Source organism: Gymnogyps californianus, chromosome 5 (assembly GCF_018139145.2).
Source record: "Gymnogyps californianus isolate 813 chromosome 5, ASM1813914v2, whole genome shotgun sequence".
Taxonomy (NCBI): Eukaryota; Metazoa; Chordata; class Aves; order Accipitriformes; family Cathartidae; genus Gymnogyps; species Gymnogyps californianus.
The window spans coordinates 5,445,194-5,460,155 of NC_059475.1; the positions used below are offsets into that span (position 1 = coordinate 5,445,194).

The 14,962-nt window shown below is 42.6% G+C and overlaps 1 protein-coding gene across 2 annotated transcripts in view; it reads left to right on the forward strand.

The window, feature by feature from the left end:
* The first annotated feature begins 5,462 nt into the window (after positions 1-5,462).
* The window catches only part of ANO5 (anoctamin 5), a 61,083-nt gene continuing 51,583 nt past the window's right edge, over positions 5,463-14,962 (forward strand). For both annotated transcript variants that reach the window (XM_050897031.1, XM_050897032.1), the window contains exon 1: positions 5,463-5,539. In XM_050897031.1, coding sequence (XP_050752988.1) covers positions 5,479-5,539 — 61 coding nt within the window. In that variant the 5' untranslated portion in view covers positions 5,463-5,478. The remainder of the gene's footprint in view (positions 5,540-14,962) is intronic.

A 14,962-nucleotide genomic window follows, 5' to 3' on the forward strand; every position in this document is an offset into this window, starting at 1 on the left:
AAGAGATGAATTCTCTCTACTCCCCAAAACACACCAAAGGTATTTTTTCTTGTCAGTTTTTTTTGTGGTTTCTCTGGATTATTTTTTTAAGAAGGCTTTGATGGCAGCTGTAAACCGGGCAATCCAGTTATGGGAGTGTAACTGCAAGATTACAGAACTAAAACGTCTGCTCGTGCTTGAAATGGGATACAGGCTTCTGTTAAGATTACCTTGATCTGTAGCAGCTCTCTCAAAATCTCAGTTGCTCACGCAGAGGGCACAGAGCCAGTGTCCCCGTCTCAGGCTTTCCTCCTCCCGCAGCCAGCTCTGCTGGGACATGGCTCTGTGTAGCTGGGACCGCACCCATGCAGTTTCCTTGCCCTGGGGAGCGTGCAAAACGGGTAGTTGATTTTAGTTCTACTGTTGCAAACGTGTAATAACTCCGGCCGAGAAAATGGTAGATTATAGTCTGTAAAGTCATCTGTTTGTTTAGACATCGTGTTATTCTTAACTGCACCGCTTACTGCAAACAGCTAACTAACTGAAAAGTGATGGAGTAGGAAAAAAATGCAGTGAGTAATGATTAACTTTTGCATACTATGTAAAACTTTTTACTTCCTTTGAGATGTATTTGCATTCTGCTGCCTTGCACTGCAACTCTTTAGGGCACTCTCTTTTCATTTCCTGACGGCTTTAGGGCTGTGCGGCAGCACGCACAAAGAATCAGCTGTCTCGATATACAAATTCACATGCCCGTCCCATCAGCAAGTGTTGCTGTATTTCTTAGCGCCTGACCCTGGAGTGGTATTCAAGCAGCTGGGTGTAGCCTTAGGAACTGTGTATAGCGGGAGGGGAAGCGTCGGATGTCAAACAGCCTCTGAGTAAAACGCAGAAAGAGTTTAGGGAACCCAGACTGAATCTCAAGACAGTTGCGATCTCCCTTGGGCTTTCTCTTTGGTCAGCGTCGGTTACATTCCTTTCTTTACAGTGGCAGCCTTCACAGGAGAGCACGCAGTACTTCCCCCATCATCCCCGTCTCCTGCCCAGTTGCTCACTCCCTCCCCACACCTACCCTAGCCTGCAGGCTGGTGGGGCAGCCTTTCCTCAGGAGAGGCTGAACCCCCTTCACTCACAGGAATTGGCCTGGGATCTCCCACACTCCAGGCATGTGTTGAAGCTTTAACTGATGTTATTGCCTGGGATACAGAAACTGTGCTCCCTTTCTGGTGCATTTAAAAAAAAAAAAAAAAAAAAGCCTGTGATAACTGAATGGCAGTTTTGGGTATCATAATGCTGGATTTGGGCACCTAACTTCCACCTGAGTCCCATTTTACCTTTCTAAGCCTGTTTGGTATCTGGCCCTACTGGTCTCTAAAAGATTCATTTCTTTCCAAATGACACTATTACTTATATTCTAAAGGGCTAATTCAAACACAGGGAAAGAAATAGGTTAGTTCTTCAACTAGAAAGCCTCAATGGTTGACAAAAGCACACTCCTGAAGATGTGGGAGGCAGCAACATTCGTTTCTGGGATGCAGCCCGCGTGTGCTGAAATCTCACAGCAAAGTGACTGTCCATGGGGTTGTTCAGCCATCAGAGAAGAAAGAGCAGGCTGAAGAAGCTGGGAAGGAGATACACCGCTTCCTTTTTGCTCCTGCATCTGGTTCAAACTCGTGTTTTGTTATTTCTAACTGGTGCTTACCGTCTGATTTGAAAACTTACTAGAACTCTGAATATACATATAAAAATTTTTTAAACAAAAGGAGTGTATGCAATACACATATCTTCAATAGCAGAACGTTGCTGCACCTTCTGAGGCTGTGACATGGATATATGACATGCATAGCATAGGGAATCCTGAAAGCGTACGTTATTTGAACAACTTACAGGTAGGTCCCCAAGTGGTAAATGCAAAAGCTGTATATATTAGATTCCTTCCCAGAGGACAGATAATAGAGAATGCATTTTTTCAGAGCATCTAACTGATAGACACAAAATCTCCATTTTCCACATGATTTAGGACTCAGGGTCATATTTTCAAAGATGCTTTAGTGCCAAAAGGTTTAGACAGTCCTCTAACAGGACTTTTAAAAGTTGGGATCTTGGGTTGTAAGTTGTGAGTTGTTTTGAACAGGCCTTGGGGTACCTACCTGAGACAATGATGGGCGCAGAGATATCTTTGAAATCTGACCCTCCAATCGCACCAATTTTCTGTGTTTAAATAATAATTTTTTAAAATACAAAGGCCTGTAAATCAGTTCCATGCTTTTGAAAAAGCCCATCAATGGAAAGCAAGACTTTATAAGGGCTACAAACTATCTCCTCTCCTTTAGCACAAACAAAGGATTACGCTTTGGTGCTGAACATCCTAAGTGTAATCACCGCTAGTAATTTTTGGTGATGCTTGCTACCTACACCCACAGCCTTCTACATATTTTTATTATTTTTTGTTTTATGTATACACTGTATCAGAAACAGTGTTTGAACTCTAGACCACCAAAAGCAGAAATACTATGGCGTACCTGGTTACTGTATTGATATTTCAGGAATAAAATGATCCTGCCGTTGTGTGGTTCCCCACTTCCTCCTTTGTTTTGGCAGTATCGGTTGCTTGCAGTGAGTCATGGAACTGAAAGCCCAGAAAAAAAAAAAATCAGTCAGTTTAACAGGTTGACCTGAGTCACTGTATCGGCTTATGATCAATCAGCAGTGAAGATGTAAGGTGGGAAGGAAAAAGGTCTGTGCCTTTTGAAGGAAGCGTGATCCTGGATCACTTAGGCATACTGTGAAACCAAGTCAGACAATGGCTGCTTAAACTCTGAATAGACAAGAAACCTCAACGCTGGGTTATTGTATGGATCTCCTGTGCGCTTGCCACGGGCACAAGGCCTTCCATAGATAGCTCCTCCTGGGAGAGCAGACTTCTGTCCCGTCCCTAACACAGGCCACTGTGTAATTTACACAAATTCAGTGCTTCAACAAACCATGAGCCTGTCCAATTATAGAGAGCTGCAAAATCATCTTCAGCATTCTGGATGTGGTACTTACACAACTTTAGGTACGGTTGGCTTCGCCGCCGCACATGCTGGGTGGAGCTGGGAAGAACGAGCGTGTAATTAGAAGGCAAAACTCAGCGACGGCCGCTGCAATTCTTGCTGTTCCTGGCTCTTGTTGAATACTGGCTCTAATTGCATCTTTTATGGGCATAAAAGCATTTATCCGAGATATATAATGCTGTGAGGAAATTAAAGGCTTAGAAAATACAGCTTTTAAACTGAACCTTGTGACCTGGTGCATTGTATGCAGTTACAAGCTGCTTAAAGGCGTCCTTTGGTGTGCCGTGCCTGTCCTCTTTGTTCCCACCATCCTGCATCATGAGATTAAAAACCAAACTAAACATTTCAGACTTTGGAAAGCAACCAGACACATTTTTAGGTCTTGCTCCTGACTAAAAATACGCTTCTCGAAGCAGTAATGCCACACAGTACAAACAAAGGCCTAATACAGTATGTAGACCTGAACACGAGCCCAGCACCTGAACTGACTCACTTTACTTGATTAACTTTATGATTAAGAAATCCTGTCATGAAGCCGCTGTTGCATTACAGTTGCCCAAGTAACAAAACTCCGTATCAGTTTGGTGCATAAAATGGTTACTTAGGCAGTAAAACCTTAATATACAAAAAGTTAATCTGAAAGAAGGTCTCAAGGTCTGCCCTGAGATGATATTAACGAACAAAAAACATGTGAAACATCTGTACTGAACGAACAGTCTGTTGGAAACTACCTCAGATTACCGAAGAAAGCGATGAGGAGACGGGGCTGTTTGAGACACGGAAATGGTGCCAGCTCCGGGAGAAGGGACAGCAGCTCTGACTGCAGCCTCCCGTCCTCCCCAGCACCGTCAGGCTCTGGTCCTGGGAGATGCCCTCTGCTTCAGAGATCCTGAAGGAGCCTAGACTAGATTCAGCCAGACTGAGGGACAAATTCCCTCTCGATCCAACACCTGGAATGAAAGATTTATGCCTTCTGAGGCCGTTTCATGCCTCATTTCCCCTTCTTCAGGCTTCATTCTTATTTCTGTCTCTCTCCCAACTACTACTTAAAAAGAACCCAGAATCATTAGCCAAAACAATGTTTTTACTAGCTCTGAATCTGTAATCAAGACAGGGAACAGCATTATCCTTTATTGCCTGACACCAGCTTAAAATTGTCCTGTAGGCAGGAGAACTGCATGCTGTTCTTAACATCCCTGCAGGATCAAAAGTAAGAGTAAATTTATCCACAGTAAAGAAGAATCGGTGACTGTACTGGTTTTCGCTAGGATAGAGTTAAATTTCTTCATGGTAGCTTGTACTGGGCTATGTTTTGGGTTTGTAATGAAAACAGCGCAGATAACACAGGGATGCTTTAGTTATTGCTGAGCAGCACTTACCAGCGTCCAGGCCTTTTCTGCTCCTCAGACTGCCCCACCAGCGAACAGACCCCAGGGTACACAAGAAGCTGGGAGGGGACACAGCCGGGACAGCTGACCCCAGCTGACCGAAGGGATATCCCATGCCATAGGACATCATGCTCAGAACTAAAACTGGTGGGGGGTGAAGGTTGGCAGGGGCTGCCATTGCTCAGGGACTGGCTGGGCATCGGTTGGTTGGTGCTGAGCAATTGTTTTCTTTTAGCATCACTTTTTTCTTGGGTTTTATTTTCCTCTCCATTATTTTTTCCTTACTGTTTTTTTAAAAATTATTAAACTGTCTTTGTATCAACTCACGTGTTTTCTCAATTTTACCCTTCAGATTCTGCCCCCCCCCCCCGTCCCACTGCAAGGGGACTGAGCTGGGGACTGCGTGGGACAGCTGCCAGCCAGCATTAAAACCACGACACTGACCCACAAAGCAAATATTACTTTAGCCCACTTTCTTCCCCCTTTTCTCTCGTGAAAGATCAACTATTAGAAAAGATGCAGACAGGCAAAGAAAAAAAAAAAAGACAAACCCTTAAATGGACAAATAAAATTTGTACAAAGGGGTGGCTTTTCCAAAATGCCACTAAAGGAGCGTGCAAACGCTCGAGAGTCAATCAATGTTCACAAGTTCTGGATGTTTTTCCCAGCTCGCCTTCGCTCACTTCTCTCTACGTAGCAGAAAACCAAAGGGTTTAATAGAAATCTTAGCGAGCTAAAGACTTTCCCTCAGGGGGGGAACCAAGCCACCCTCCACCGGGCGCGGTCCCCGCCCGGGGCGGCCGACGGGCGGGTTCCCGCCCGTCGGCCGCCCCGGGCGGGAACCGCGCCCGGTGAGGGGAGGCCCCCGGTTTCCTCTCCCTCCTCCGGTTCCCCCCCCCCCCGCCGCCTCCCCTCTTCGCGCTCCGCCTCTGCGGGCACTGCGCATGCATGGGGCGGCAGCCCAGGCCCCTGACTCACCCCCCCCTTCCTTCTCCCATCAGCTCCCGGGAGGTATCCCCCCGCCGCGGGCGAGGAGGAGAGAAAAGGCGGCCACCATGAATCGTTTGGGGAAGAAAGCGAATGAGACCCTTATCGAGATGGCTCTGTCAGCGGATGGTAGGAGATGGCGGGGGGGGGAGGGAATGGGGATCGCTGCTTTGTTTCACCTCCCCCCCCACCCCCCCGGTGAGGAGGGTGCTGCGGGGCCGGGCGCGGCCGGGGCTTCCTGCCCGGTGGTGACTCGGAGCCTGTGGAAGCGTCGCGGGTGGGAGGTAGCGGAGCGTCCCGGCAGCGGACGCGAGCCTGACGATGGTGGGGTGTTGGCGGGGTCCGGTTTCGCCGCGGGGCTCGGCAGGCAGGCGTCTGGGAGATGGGGTTGATCCCGGATGACTGCTGACGCCTTCTTTTATCCTCCGGCTTCCACTGAAAGGAGCAAACAACAAACGCGTTTGCATGAGCCCGAGCGTAGTTTGCTTAGGTCTTTATTAACCCTAAATAAACCTTGAAAGAAATGGTTGCTACATCAGCATGCTGCTCAGAACCAATACTAGAGATAGCCCTTAATGTTTATTTTTAAACACACTTCAAATGCAAAGGTTGCCTTTGCCTAACAGCAAACTTTTAGCCTTTCACGAAGCACCAACTGGGTTCGGGCTGAGCTGAGCTGCTGTCTACCAGTAGCTGAGATTTACCTTTACGCGAAGGTTCAGAGCAGACCGGGTCACCTCACTTGGGAAGGTGGGAGCAGCCCCTCTCCTGCCTTGCTCCATCCGAGATGCGCCGGTACCCGGTAAGGCCTCTGCACCAGTTGCAGTGCAGCCGGTAGATTTGGGTTGGGGCCTTGCTTTTTTGCAGTAGCCAGCTTACAGTTTCCAGTTCGTGTCAGTATGTAATGTAATTACTTAGAACAAATGTGGTAATGTTATGATTTCGTAAAATAACATGACGCAAATGCTTATGTGTGTATTTATCAGTACCTCACCCAGCAACGTGATTCAACAGTCAGATGTAAGATAGTACGTTGATATTTTCAGAAAGATTCTGTAGATATTTAAAAACAAGAAAAACCCTGACCTAGAAAAATTTCTTTTTGGGAATCGTGCTTTGCCATCAGTCCTAGAAGTGAAGATCTTAAAGCAGGAAAGAACCACTAAGCTTCTGGGTTGGCTGCTTGGGTTGTATGTTTTCCCTCACAGCTTCACTACACTGTCTCTTTTAGAAAAACATATAATACCATTTTAAACACCTCGAGCACTAGTGTAAAATCATGATTTTCAATATCTTTGACAGTCTTGTTTCAGAGAAATGTGACAGCAGATAATGACTATGAAAGTTATCCAAAAGAAGCTGTTTACAATGACAGCAAGGAGCGGTGTCCGCAGCAAGTGTCAGACAAACATTTGCCCTCTCTGTGAAAGCCCGGTGGAGCTGGCAGACCAGACGTGCTCAGGAGCCGAAGCAGATGGGTGTTACGGCCTCTTGGCCAGCGATGCATTTCTAAAGTCTTGTGGGGAGGCCTGAGTCATTGCCCGTCCCACTGCCTGTGAGCAATGAAAAGTGCTTAGGACTGAGCTGTTTTAACCAGTGGTTGTTCTGAAGTAGCTTGAGACTGAAAAATATTTACAAAATATGCAGTAACCATTTAAGGAATGATGTTAGAAGTCGGGTTTGTAAACTTAGTTCCTCAGCATTCAGTTTTCCCCTAAGTGTCTTGTGGGGTTTTTTTATAGTCATAAACATTGAATGTAAGGAGATTTGAGGGGTTTCAGTGAATGAGGATGATTTAGTAGGATTTACCATACAGTAGCACATAACTGTTCATACAAAATCTTGCACCAGTTCAATTCATTTTTTTTTAATCAACACTTTTCTAAAACAGAAACAAATTGAATATGGGGTAAAGTGAGTAGACTTTTAAAAGTTTATGTTAATTTGTTGTCCAAAAATCTCTCAAGGTTTAAAAAAAAAAAAATCTTCTTTAAATTATGGTTTAGAAAAGTTAACAGTATGCATATATTGCCACTGGGACTTCTCGTAGATCTAAACGTCTGCTTTGTGCTTTTAAGGAAAAGATAGCCTCTTAAGGAGGCTCCAAGCTATAGATGTCTGACGTGCACAAGCAGGGTCTGTGTGAGTCAGTAGGAACAAGGCAGAAGAAAAAACATCTGCTACTTATTTTCCGTAAAGACGTGTTCATATTTGGGTGGTACGTGCGTATTTTATTCTAGTTTACTACTGCTTTTAATGAAACTTGAATGCTGAGGAACAGGTTGTGGGGATGAAAAACTACTTACCAGCAGCAGAAAGTTTAACTTGCAGAGTCTGTGTTTAGAGACTGTGTGCCAAAACTTCTACCTTGAAGGAAGCTTTCTGGTTTCCTGTTGAATTACACCCACATGAGGTGAGAACTTCCATTTTCGTGTGTGTGATTTTGCTTTCTGTTGGAAGATATGTGGCATTTCCCTCAAATATTAAAAATGAAGAAAATTGAGCTTGTAAAATTGGAATGTAAATATCAGAGGAAGAAGATGGCCACAGTATGTTATTAGGAATATTTCTTTATGTCTGCTGTAGCTGTGTTGTGGGATATATCCCAAGACTGTGGATATTCTGGAAACTCAGAATTGGTTCCGTGCCGTGATTTGAAATACGCTGCCTTTATACGCATGGTTCCTCTTCCAAAACTTCCAGGAGTCCGGTTTGAACTCAAAATGCTCTAAAACTGTTCTAAATTCAAACACTTACTTAGGTTGGTTGTCATCTTGCTCATGTTCCCTCTGAGAAAGGCAGCAAAACATTGGGAAAAGCTGATGGCGTGACTTGCAAACGGCGCTTGTGACAGTGTGTCGGCTTCTCATAATGCCTCAGCATTCAGGGCCAAATACTACTGTCGTTTAATAGAATGATACTTCACTTATTTAATCAGAATTATTATGATTCATACTAGTAACGTAAAATACAGGCCTCTGTTCAAAACTACATCTGTCTCTAATTACTGGAGCAATGTATGTAGTAATTTCTGATCTATTTGTGGAAACGCTGAATGGGATATCGTGTTCCCACAGGGCTAAAGTGGAGGATTTGTTAACGTGAAAGCTTTTTTTAAAGATTATTCCTGGGTAATGAAGTAAAAGCTCCAAGAAATTTAGACATAGTTCAGAATATAAAAGGCAGGGGAGAAAATACTCCCTTAGACCAACCACGGTGTAGTTCCCGAGTGGAATTTCTTTACTGGCTGCGATGCGTCACTGCGGGGGTGCAGTGTAAATACAGGTTGGTTATCGGAAGGTAAACCTCCTTTTAATGGAAAACTCCAGTTTGTAGTAGGAAAGCCTGTTTTTGGGAACTGATCCCAACAACTCGCATAATATCGCCTTATATGTTTTTTTTGTATACGTGCTGTGGTGCTTTTAATGAGAAAATAAATGTCAAGCTCGTTCCACCACAGCTGCTAAATACGGATTTTATCCAGAGATTGTCTCAGTTAAGGAAAAAAAAATAAATTGCCCTTGGACTGGTGACTGAGACTGATAACACTTTTCTTTTAGATGAGGACCCTGCATAGAGGTTAAAGTCACTCTCTCTGCAGCCCGGTGAGTGGCAAAGCAGAGCAGCTCCCCAGGAGGGATTAAGTCTCTTGCATGCCTTCTTAACCCAGTAGCAATTATGTGGGATGTTTAGGCCATGCTTCGGAGAGCTGGGCAATACAGCTGAATTCCCTCAGGTGAAGAACTGAGTGAGCTTCACCTTTTTGCTCAGAAAATGCAAGAAAATGCTAAGCAGCTCTTTCTCCCTTGCACAGGTTCCTGGAGGAAGGGGCTTGGCTCCAGCTGGGTGCAGAGGTTCTGGGCTGTGAATGCCAAATAAATGCTAAGGAAACAACTGAAACCCTACTGCAGTGTAAGGCAGAGCAATGTTTTCTCTGTTTGCCTCTCAGGCAGTTTGCAGCTAAGGTATTGTCTGGTGTGGTGTCCCATTCTCAGGTGTTTGTAGGACTAATGGAAAGGTAGGTTTCCAGTGCGTAGGGGTTTGATTTTTTTTTTTAATAAAAATTTGGCTTTGGATATGAGTAAAATTCAAAATTTTGAAAGTATAACTACAGCTGGAAAGTTTCCAGTCTTTGCTGCTGGTCAATGAAATTGTGCCCAAAAGTATGGTGTCGCACCCTGGAAGGTTTCTGTAAGTAATTCTTCTCAACTTACAAACAAAATTCAAAGTTACTTTGCTTTTCAAGCTTTCATTTAACAGGTGCATTAGCAGCACGTGTTGAGAACGGAAAGCTGTGTTGAGATGTGAGTTTTTGCACTCTGGAAAAGTCTCTGCAGAAATGAGATAACTATCATAAAATGGAAGGGCACTTTAACATCTATGTACAAATGATTATGTACAATTGCTATGATGCAAGATAAAACTAGGATAAGATATAAGGGCACTACTGAAAATGTGCTTTTAAAATTATGCTGAGAACTGTTGGCAGATATTTTGTAAAAAAAAAAAAACAACCCCAAAACAAAAACAGAAAACCGAACACCATTGTCTTCATATTTAGTATCTGTAAACTAATTAATGAGTTGTATATACACATGGAAGAGAAGTACAGTCACCTAGTATAAACATGTAATTAAGAAGGTATAGGTAATGTAAAAATGTGGTGAGAGTTGCTGTGTCAGATGTTAAGTGGCAAGGTAATAATGCAGTGAACTTTTCCACTAGTTTTTTATTGTTAGCTCTGGGTTGAACTGAAGAGCAGCGTAGCTGCCAGGTTGTGCTTCATTACCTAGCAGTAATTTCATTATATTTGGTAGTAGCTTTTCATGTGCGCATGTGTATGAATGCACAAAGGGGAAGGAAGATCCTTGTGTCGTATTGCTAGGGATAGTTCTTGCAATTATAGTTACGGAAGGATTTTGAGGTGTCGGCTATCTGCAGAAAGCTGAATAATGTGTCAGGAATTATTTATAGATTAAACGTTGTGTGTGGGAGGAGTTGATTCTAGTTTGGGACTTGGTTACTTGGATTGTACTATAAAGATGTGTGTTTTTCTTTGAAGGGCCTCCTGCAAGAACCTACAGCTGTTAAACCTATAGCATTCATTGCTTTAGTCTGATGCATGCCAAGAAAAGGGGTGCTAGCAGACTAGTTGGCTGCTGCTGATAAAAAGGCACAGAATAAGGCAGGACGCCTGAACCAATGCTGGGAACTTCATGTCTTGTGCAACTGTGCTGACATGCATTGTAAGCCGTAATTACCTCTCTTAATATAACATAATACAATTCTTAATTTGCCTAGCTGAGTAGGCTAAGGGATGTAACGTGAAAATCTATGTGTAAGTGTAGTTCTCCAGAACAGCTGAGAGAATACTTTAATTCTGTACCTGCAATACTCATATTGCAGTAATCCAGTAAAGGCTTCTGAATCTATTTCTGTGTATTCAGAAGACATCCACGTGGAAATTTGGATCACGCTTTTGACGCCACATCAAGGCAGAACTAGCACGTATTCTCACACATTGTAGACCTGCCTTCAGTCTCTCTCTCTAGCCCCTGTTTTCATCGTTGGTTTCTGCTGATGTAGAGTTGCTGCTTAGTTGTAACTGGTGCCCAAGAAATGAGGGGAGAAATTGTCTTAGGTCCTGTTTGCACAGTTGTAATGTGCAATTTTTAATAGGTCCTATAGACTAAAGGGTTGTAGGATTTACTAATTTTTTTTTTTGCATTTGTAGTATAGTAGTCTGTTACAGATCTGACGATTAAGAATAAATTAAGAATAGACCAACATTTGATGTTACTTGTGTTAAAAGGCTTCATTCTAGGGTACTGTTTCAGATCAAATTTTTTTTCCAGTGGACGTGGATCACTCATTTACACATAACAGTACAATATAAGCACCTCATTATTTCATCTTGTTGTTTTGTCTGGGTCTTTTGGTACAGTCAGAGCCATTCTCCGCTAGTCCTCAGTGAGGACCAGTAGAGGTAGTGAAGTTCCAAATGCTGGTTTTTTAGGAAGTGAGAATATCTTTGGGTGAAGTGCAGTCTTATAACTGGAAATCCCAAGTGATCCCCTTGTCTTCCTTAGCAGGCTCCCAAGGGTAAATGTGAAATTTGAGGCCTTTGGCAAGATAGCAGAAGCCCAGCAAGCCATGTGGGTAGGGCTCATGATGCAGATGGCTGGCTTTTAATTTTCTGCGCTAGCCCTAAATTAGAAAGGGCCCTGTGGTTTGTTATTCAAAGGAGTTTTCTTAACTATCAGGTAGGAAATCAGAGAGCCTATGTTTGCACAATTTATATTGTGCTAGAAATATACCATGCTAACGAGTAACGACTAGCAGACGTGGTTTTGAGGCCATTGGCAAGTTGGATGCCTTTGCATACTTCAGTCCTCTTAACCGACTGGTGCTTACATAAAAAACCTCTAAGTGATGGGAGCCATGGTCCATTGCCCCACTCGTTTTCTTCATTGATAGGAACTGTTTCTCTCTGGGGTCAATATATGACTTCCACAGTTATTCCATTGCCTTTAAAGTAATTTGGACAGAAAACATTAAGTCTTGCAAACTCATACTTCAGAAAAAGAAAAATTTTGATGGGATTTGTTTGTAAAAAGTCTTTCTATGCTGGTATATTTTTATGTTGTTTAATATGAGAAAATGAAATACTTGGTGAATACATGAGCAGAATTCCCAGTGACACGTTGTTGTGGTTTAACCCCAGCCGGCAACTAAGCACCACGCAGCCGCTCGCTCGCTTCCCCCACCCAGTGGGATGGGGGAGAGAATTGAAAAAAAAGTAAAACTCGTGGGTTGAGATAAAGACAGTTTAATAGGACAGAAAAGGAAGAAAATAATAATAATGATAATAATAAAATTACAATAATAATAATAAAAAAAGAATTAGAATATACAAAACAAGTGATGCACAAGGCAATTGCTCACCACTCACCGACTGATGCCCAGTCAGTTCCCGAGCAGTGATCTGCCCCTCCTGGCCAACTCCCCCCAGTTTATATACTGGGCATGACATCATATGGTATGGAATATCCCTTTGGCCAGTTTGGGTCAGCTGTCCTGGCTGTGTCCCCTCCCAGCTTCTTCTGCCCCTCCAGCCTTCTGGCTGGCTGAAAAATCCTTGACTTAGTATAAACAGTACTTAGCAACAACTAAAAACATCAGTGTGTTATCAACATTATTTTCCTACTAAATCCAAAACACTGCACTGTACCAGCTATTAGGAAGAAAATTAACTCTATCCCAGCCGAAACCAGGACACACATTTCATTGGAAGCATAACCAAAATAGTATTGAACTAGGCAGAGCATGAGGACCAGAAGAAACAAAAAATTGCGGATTAAATTGGCCATCTGAAATTAAATGTCCGGGTAGTGTGAAACTGAGGAATACTGCCAGAGGATAGTAAATTCGAGGTGTAGTTTTTTACACATTGCTTTTTACTTTCTTAATAAAAGTACAAGTTGTGTGTGTTCCTGATTTATGCTAAACCTCTTCCCACCATTTTTTCACTATTTCCCCATTGTTGGTTCCCTGTTGTATTGCTTTTCTCTTACAGTATATATAGAAGATCTCTCATATAAGGATGGGGATGTAATATGTGTCCATAGAATGAGTGTACATTGGGCCCTCTGCTACTTCTGAAAACTTGTGTATTGCAAATGCCGAAAGAAATCGGGGATTGTGTTGCTTCAGGGTTACATCAGTGATTTCAGTGGAAGTTGGAGAAATGCGTTCATGAATGATGCTATAAGATTTTAAGTGTATTTCTGGGAACACTAGGAAAGCAAGTCTATACCTAACACTTTTTGAAGTGCTCGTAATTCCCTTGGGCTGTGATGAAAAGCAATAGCACGGTTCCCCTTTCTTCATCTTGAAGGAGATGTGAGAGCACCTGGCACTTTCATGTATGTGCAAGGCCACTGCCCGAGCTGTTTGTCTGCCTCTGCAGTCAGATAGTGCTGATGAAATCTGTACACGCAAGTAGTCTAAGTGCAGACAAACACACCCATAGTGCTTCATGAGTTGTCGGCACTTCTGCAGTCTGGTATTTTACCACCCTGCTCTTCTAAGGTTTATTTGCCATCCTATTCCCCCTTACTTACATGCATCTAAATGCTACACAATTTAAAAATACCTGACTTTATCCAGCTGTCACTGGTCTGGGCTTTCTTTTTTTAATTGCATTTGAACCTGTTAATCAGTTTACGTGTGTCATTCTGCAAAATTATGATACCTGAAAGGTATAAGTGCTAACTTCAGTGCTCACAGCATGCTTTAAAAGTCTTGTCTGTGCTGGTACATACAATACGGTAATGGTTATTGCCTTAGCCACATTAAAATGCCATTCAAGTTCTGTGTTACAACACTATGCTTGTGGTTTTTTGCTAAAAACAGATTTATGCAGCTCCCCCCCCCCCCGTTTTTTTTTTAGCCCAGTGCCTTTTAATCAAAAGGGGAGGTTTTATGGTTCTTTAAAAGGAAGGCAGCTGAGGGTAAACCTCAAGTTCTGATTTAAAATACCCAATTACTATACTAGAGATTAGAACTGAGGACTTCATGTCTTTTCCAAATGCTAAATGAGATTTTCTTATTGTTAGGAACAGATTTCTCTTCCGTATATTTATGCCTATATAAAATAGTTATTTTTTCTCCTTATGTGTTGATAAATACCTGTTCTCTGGAATTGCTTGTTTAATAATAAAACACAGGCTGAAAAGTAAAATATCCGTGAAGCAGCCTATACTTGAATGCAATCTTTTTTTTTTTTTTTTCCCCCAGCGAATCATAAAATTCTTTTAAAATGTTCCCAATAAATTTTCTTGGATTTACTGAGAATTTAATGTTTTCATGGTTAAGAAATAGTTTTAAATTTTGAGGAGCAGCTCTGAGTGTGCGTAAACCAGCACTTCAAACATAATCTTGAGGTTGAATCTTTGGCTCAGCAGTGCAGTTATTACTCTTCAGACGATGCCAGGTGAAGTAATAACACTTATTCTACTTGCTCAGGAGCCAGCATACTAGGTGGGTCCTCAGTTCCCCATGGCAACTCAGTCATCCAGCTCCGGGAGGATATGGTCAATATACACATAAATTTAGTTAATAAGTCATTTTAAAGCCATGTTTTTCTTAAATATGGAAGCATTTACAATAGTCATTATGAAGCTTGCTTGGAATGAGTGACCTTATTCTGGAGAGGTCTTTGTTCAGTATGCATTTTTAGTTAGTGACTCAGTGCTGAATCAGACTCTTTCTCAAATTTGGAAATCGGTCAAAGTAGGTCCCACCACAGCAGGAATCCCATGGTGATCCTTTGGGAGGAAAGGACACAGTACTATAAATAGTGCATTGATTTAATGATAAATAATCATGTTTTAAATTGATTTCTCTTTTCTGTCAGGCAGCCAGATTATTGAATAATGGCAGGGCTTTATTAAGATTGTAACTTCAAGACATCTAGGAATAAAATTTTCTTTCATTGCTTGGTAAGGATGAATATTAGGAATTTTCTTCGTAGTACAAAGTAGCTACCTC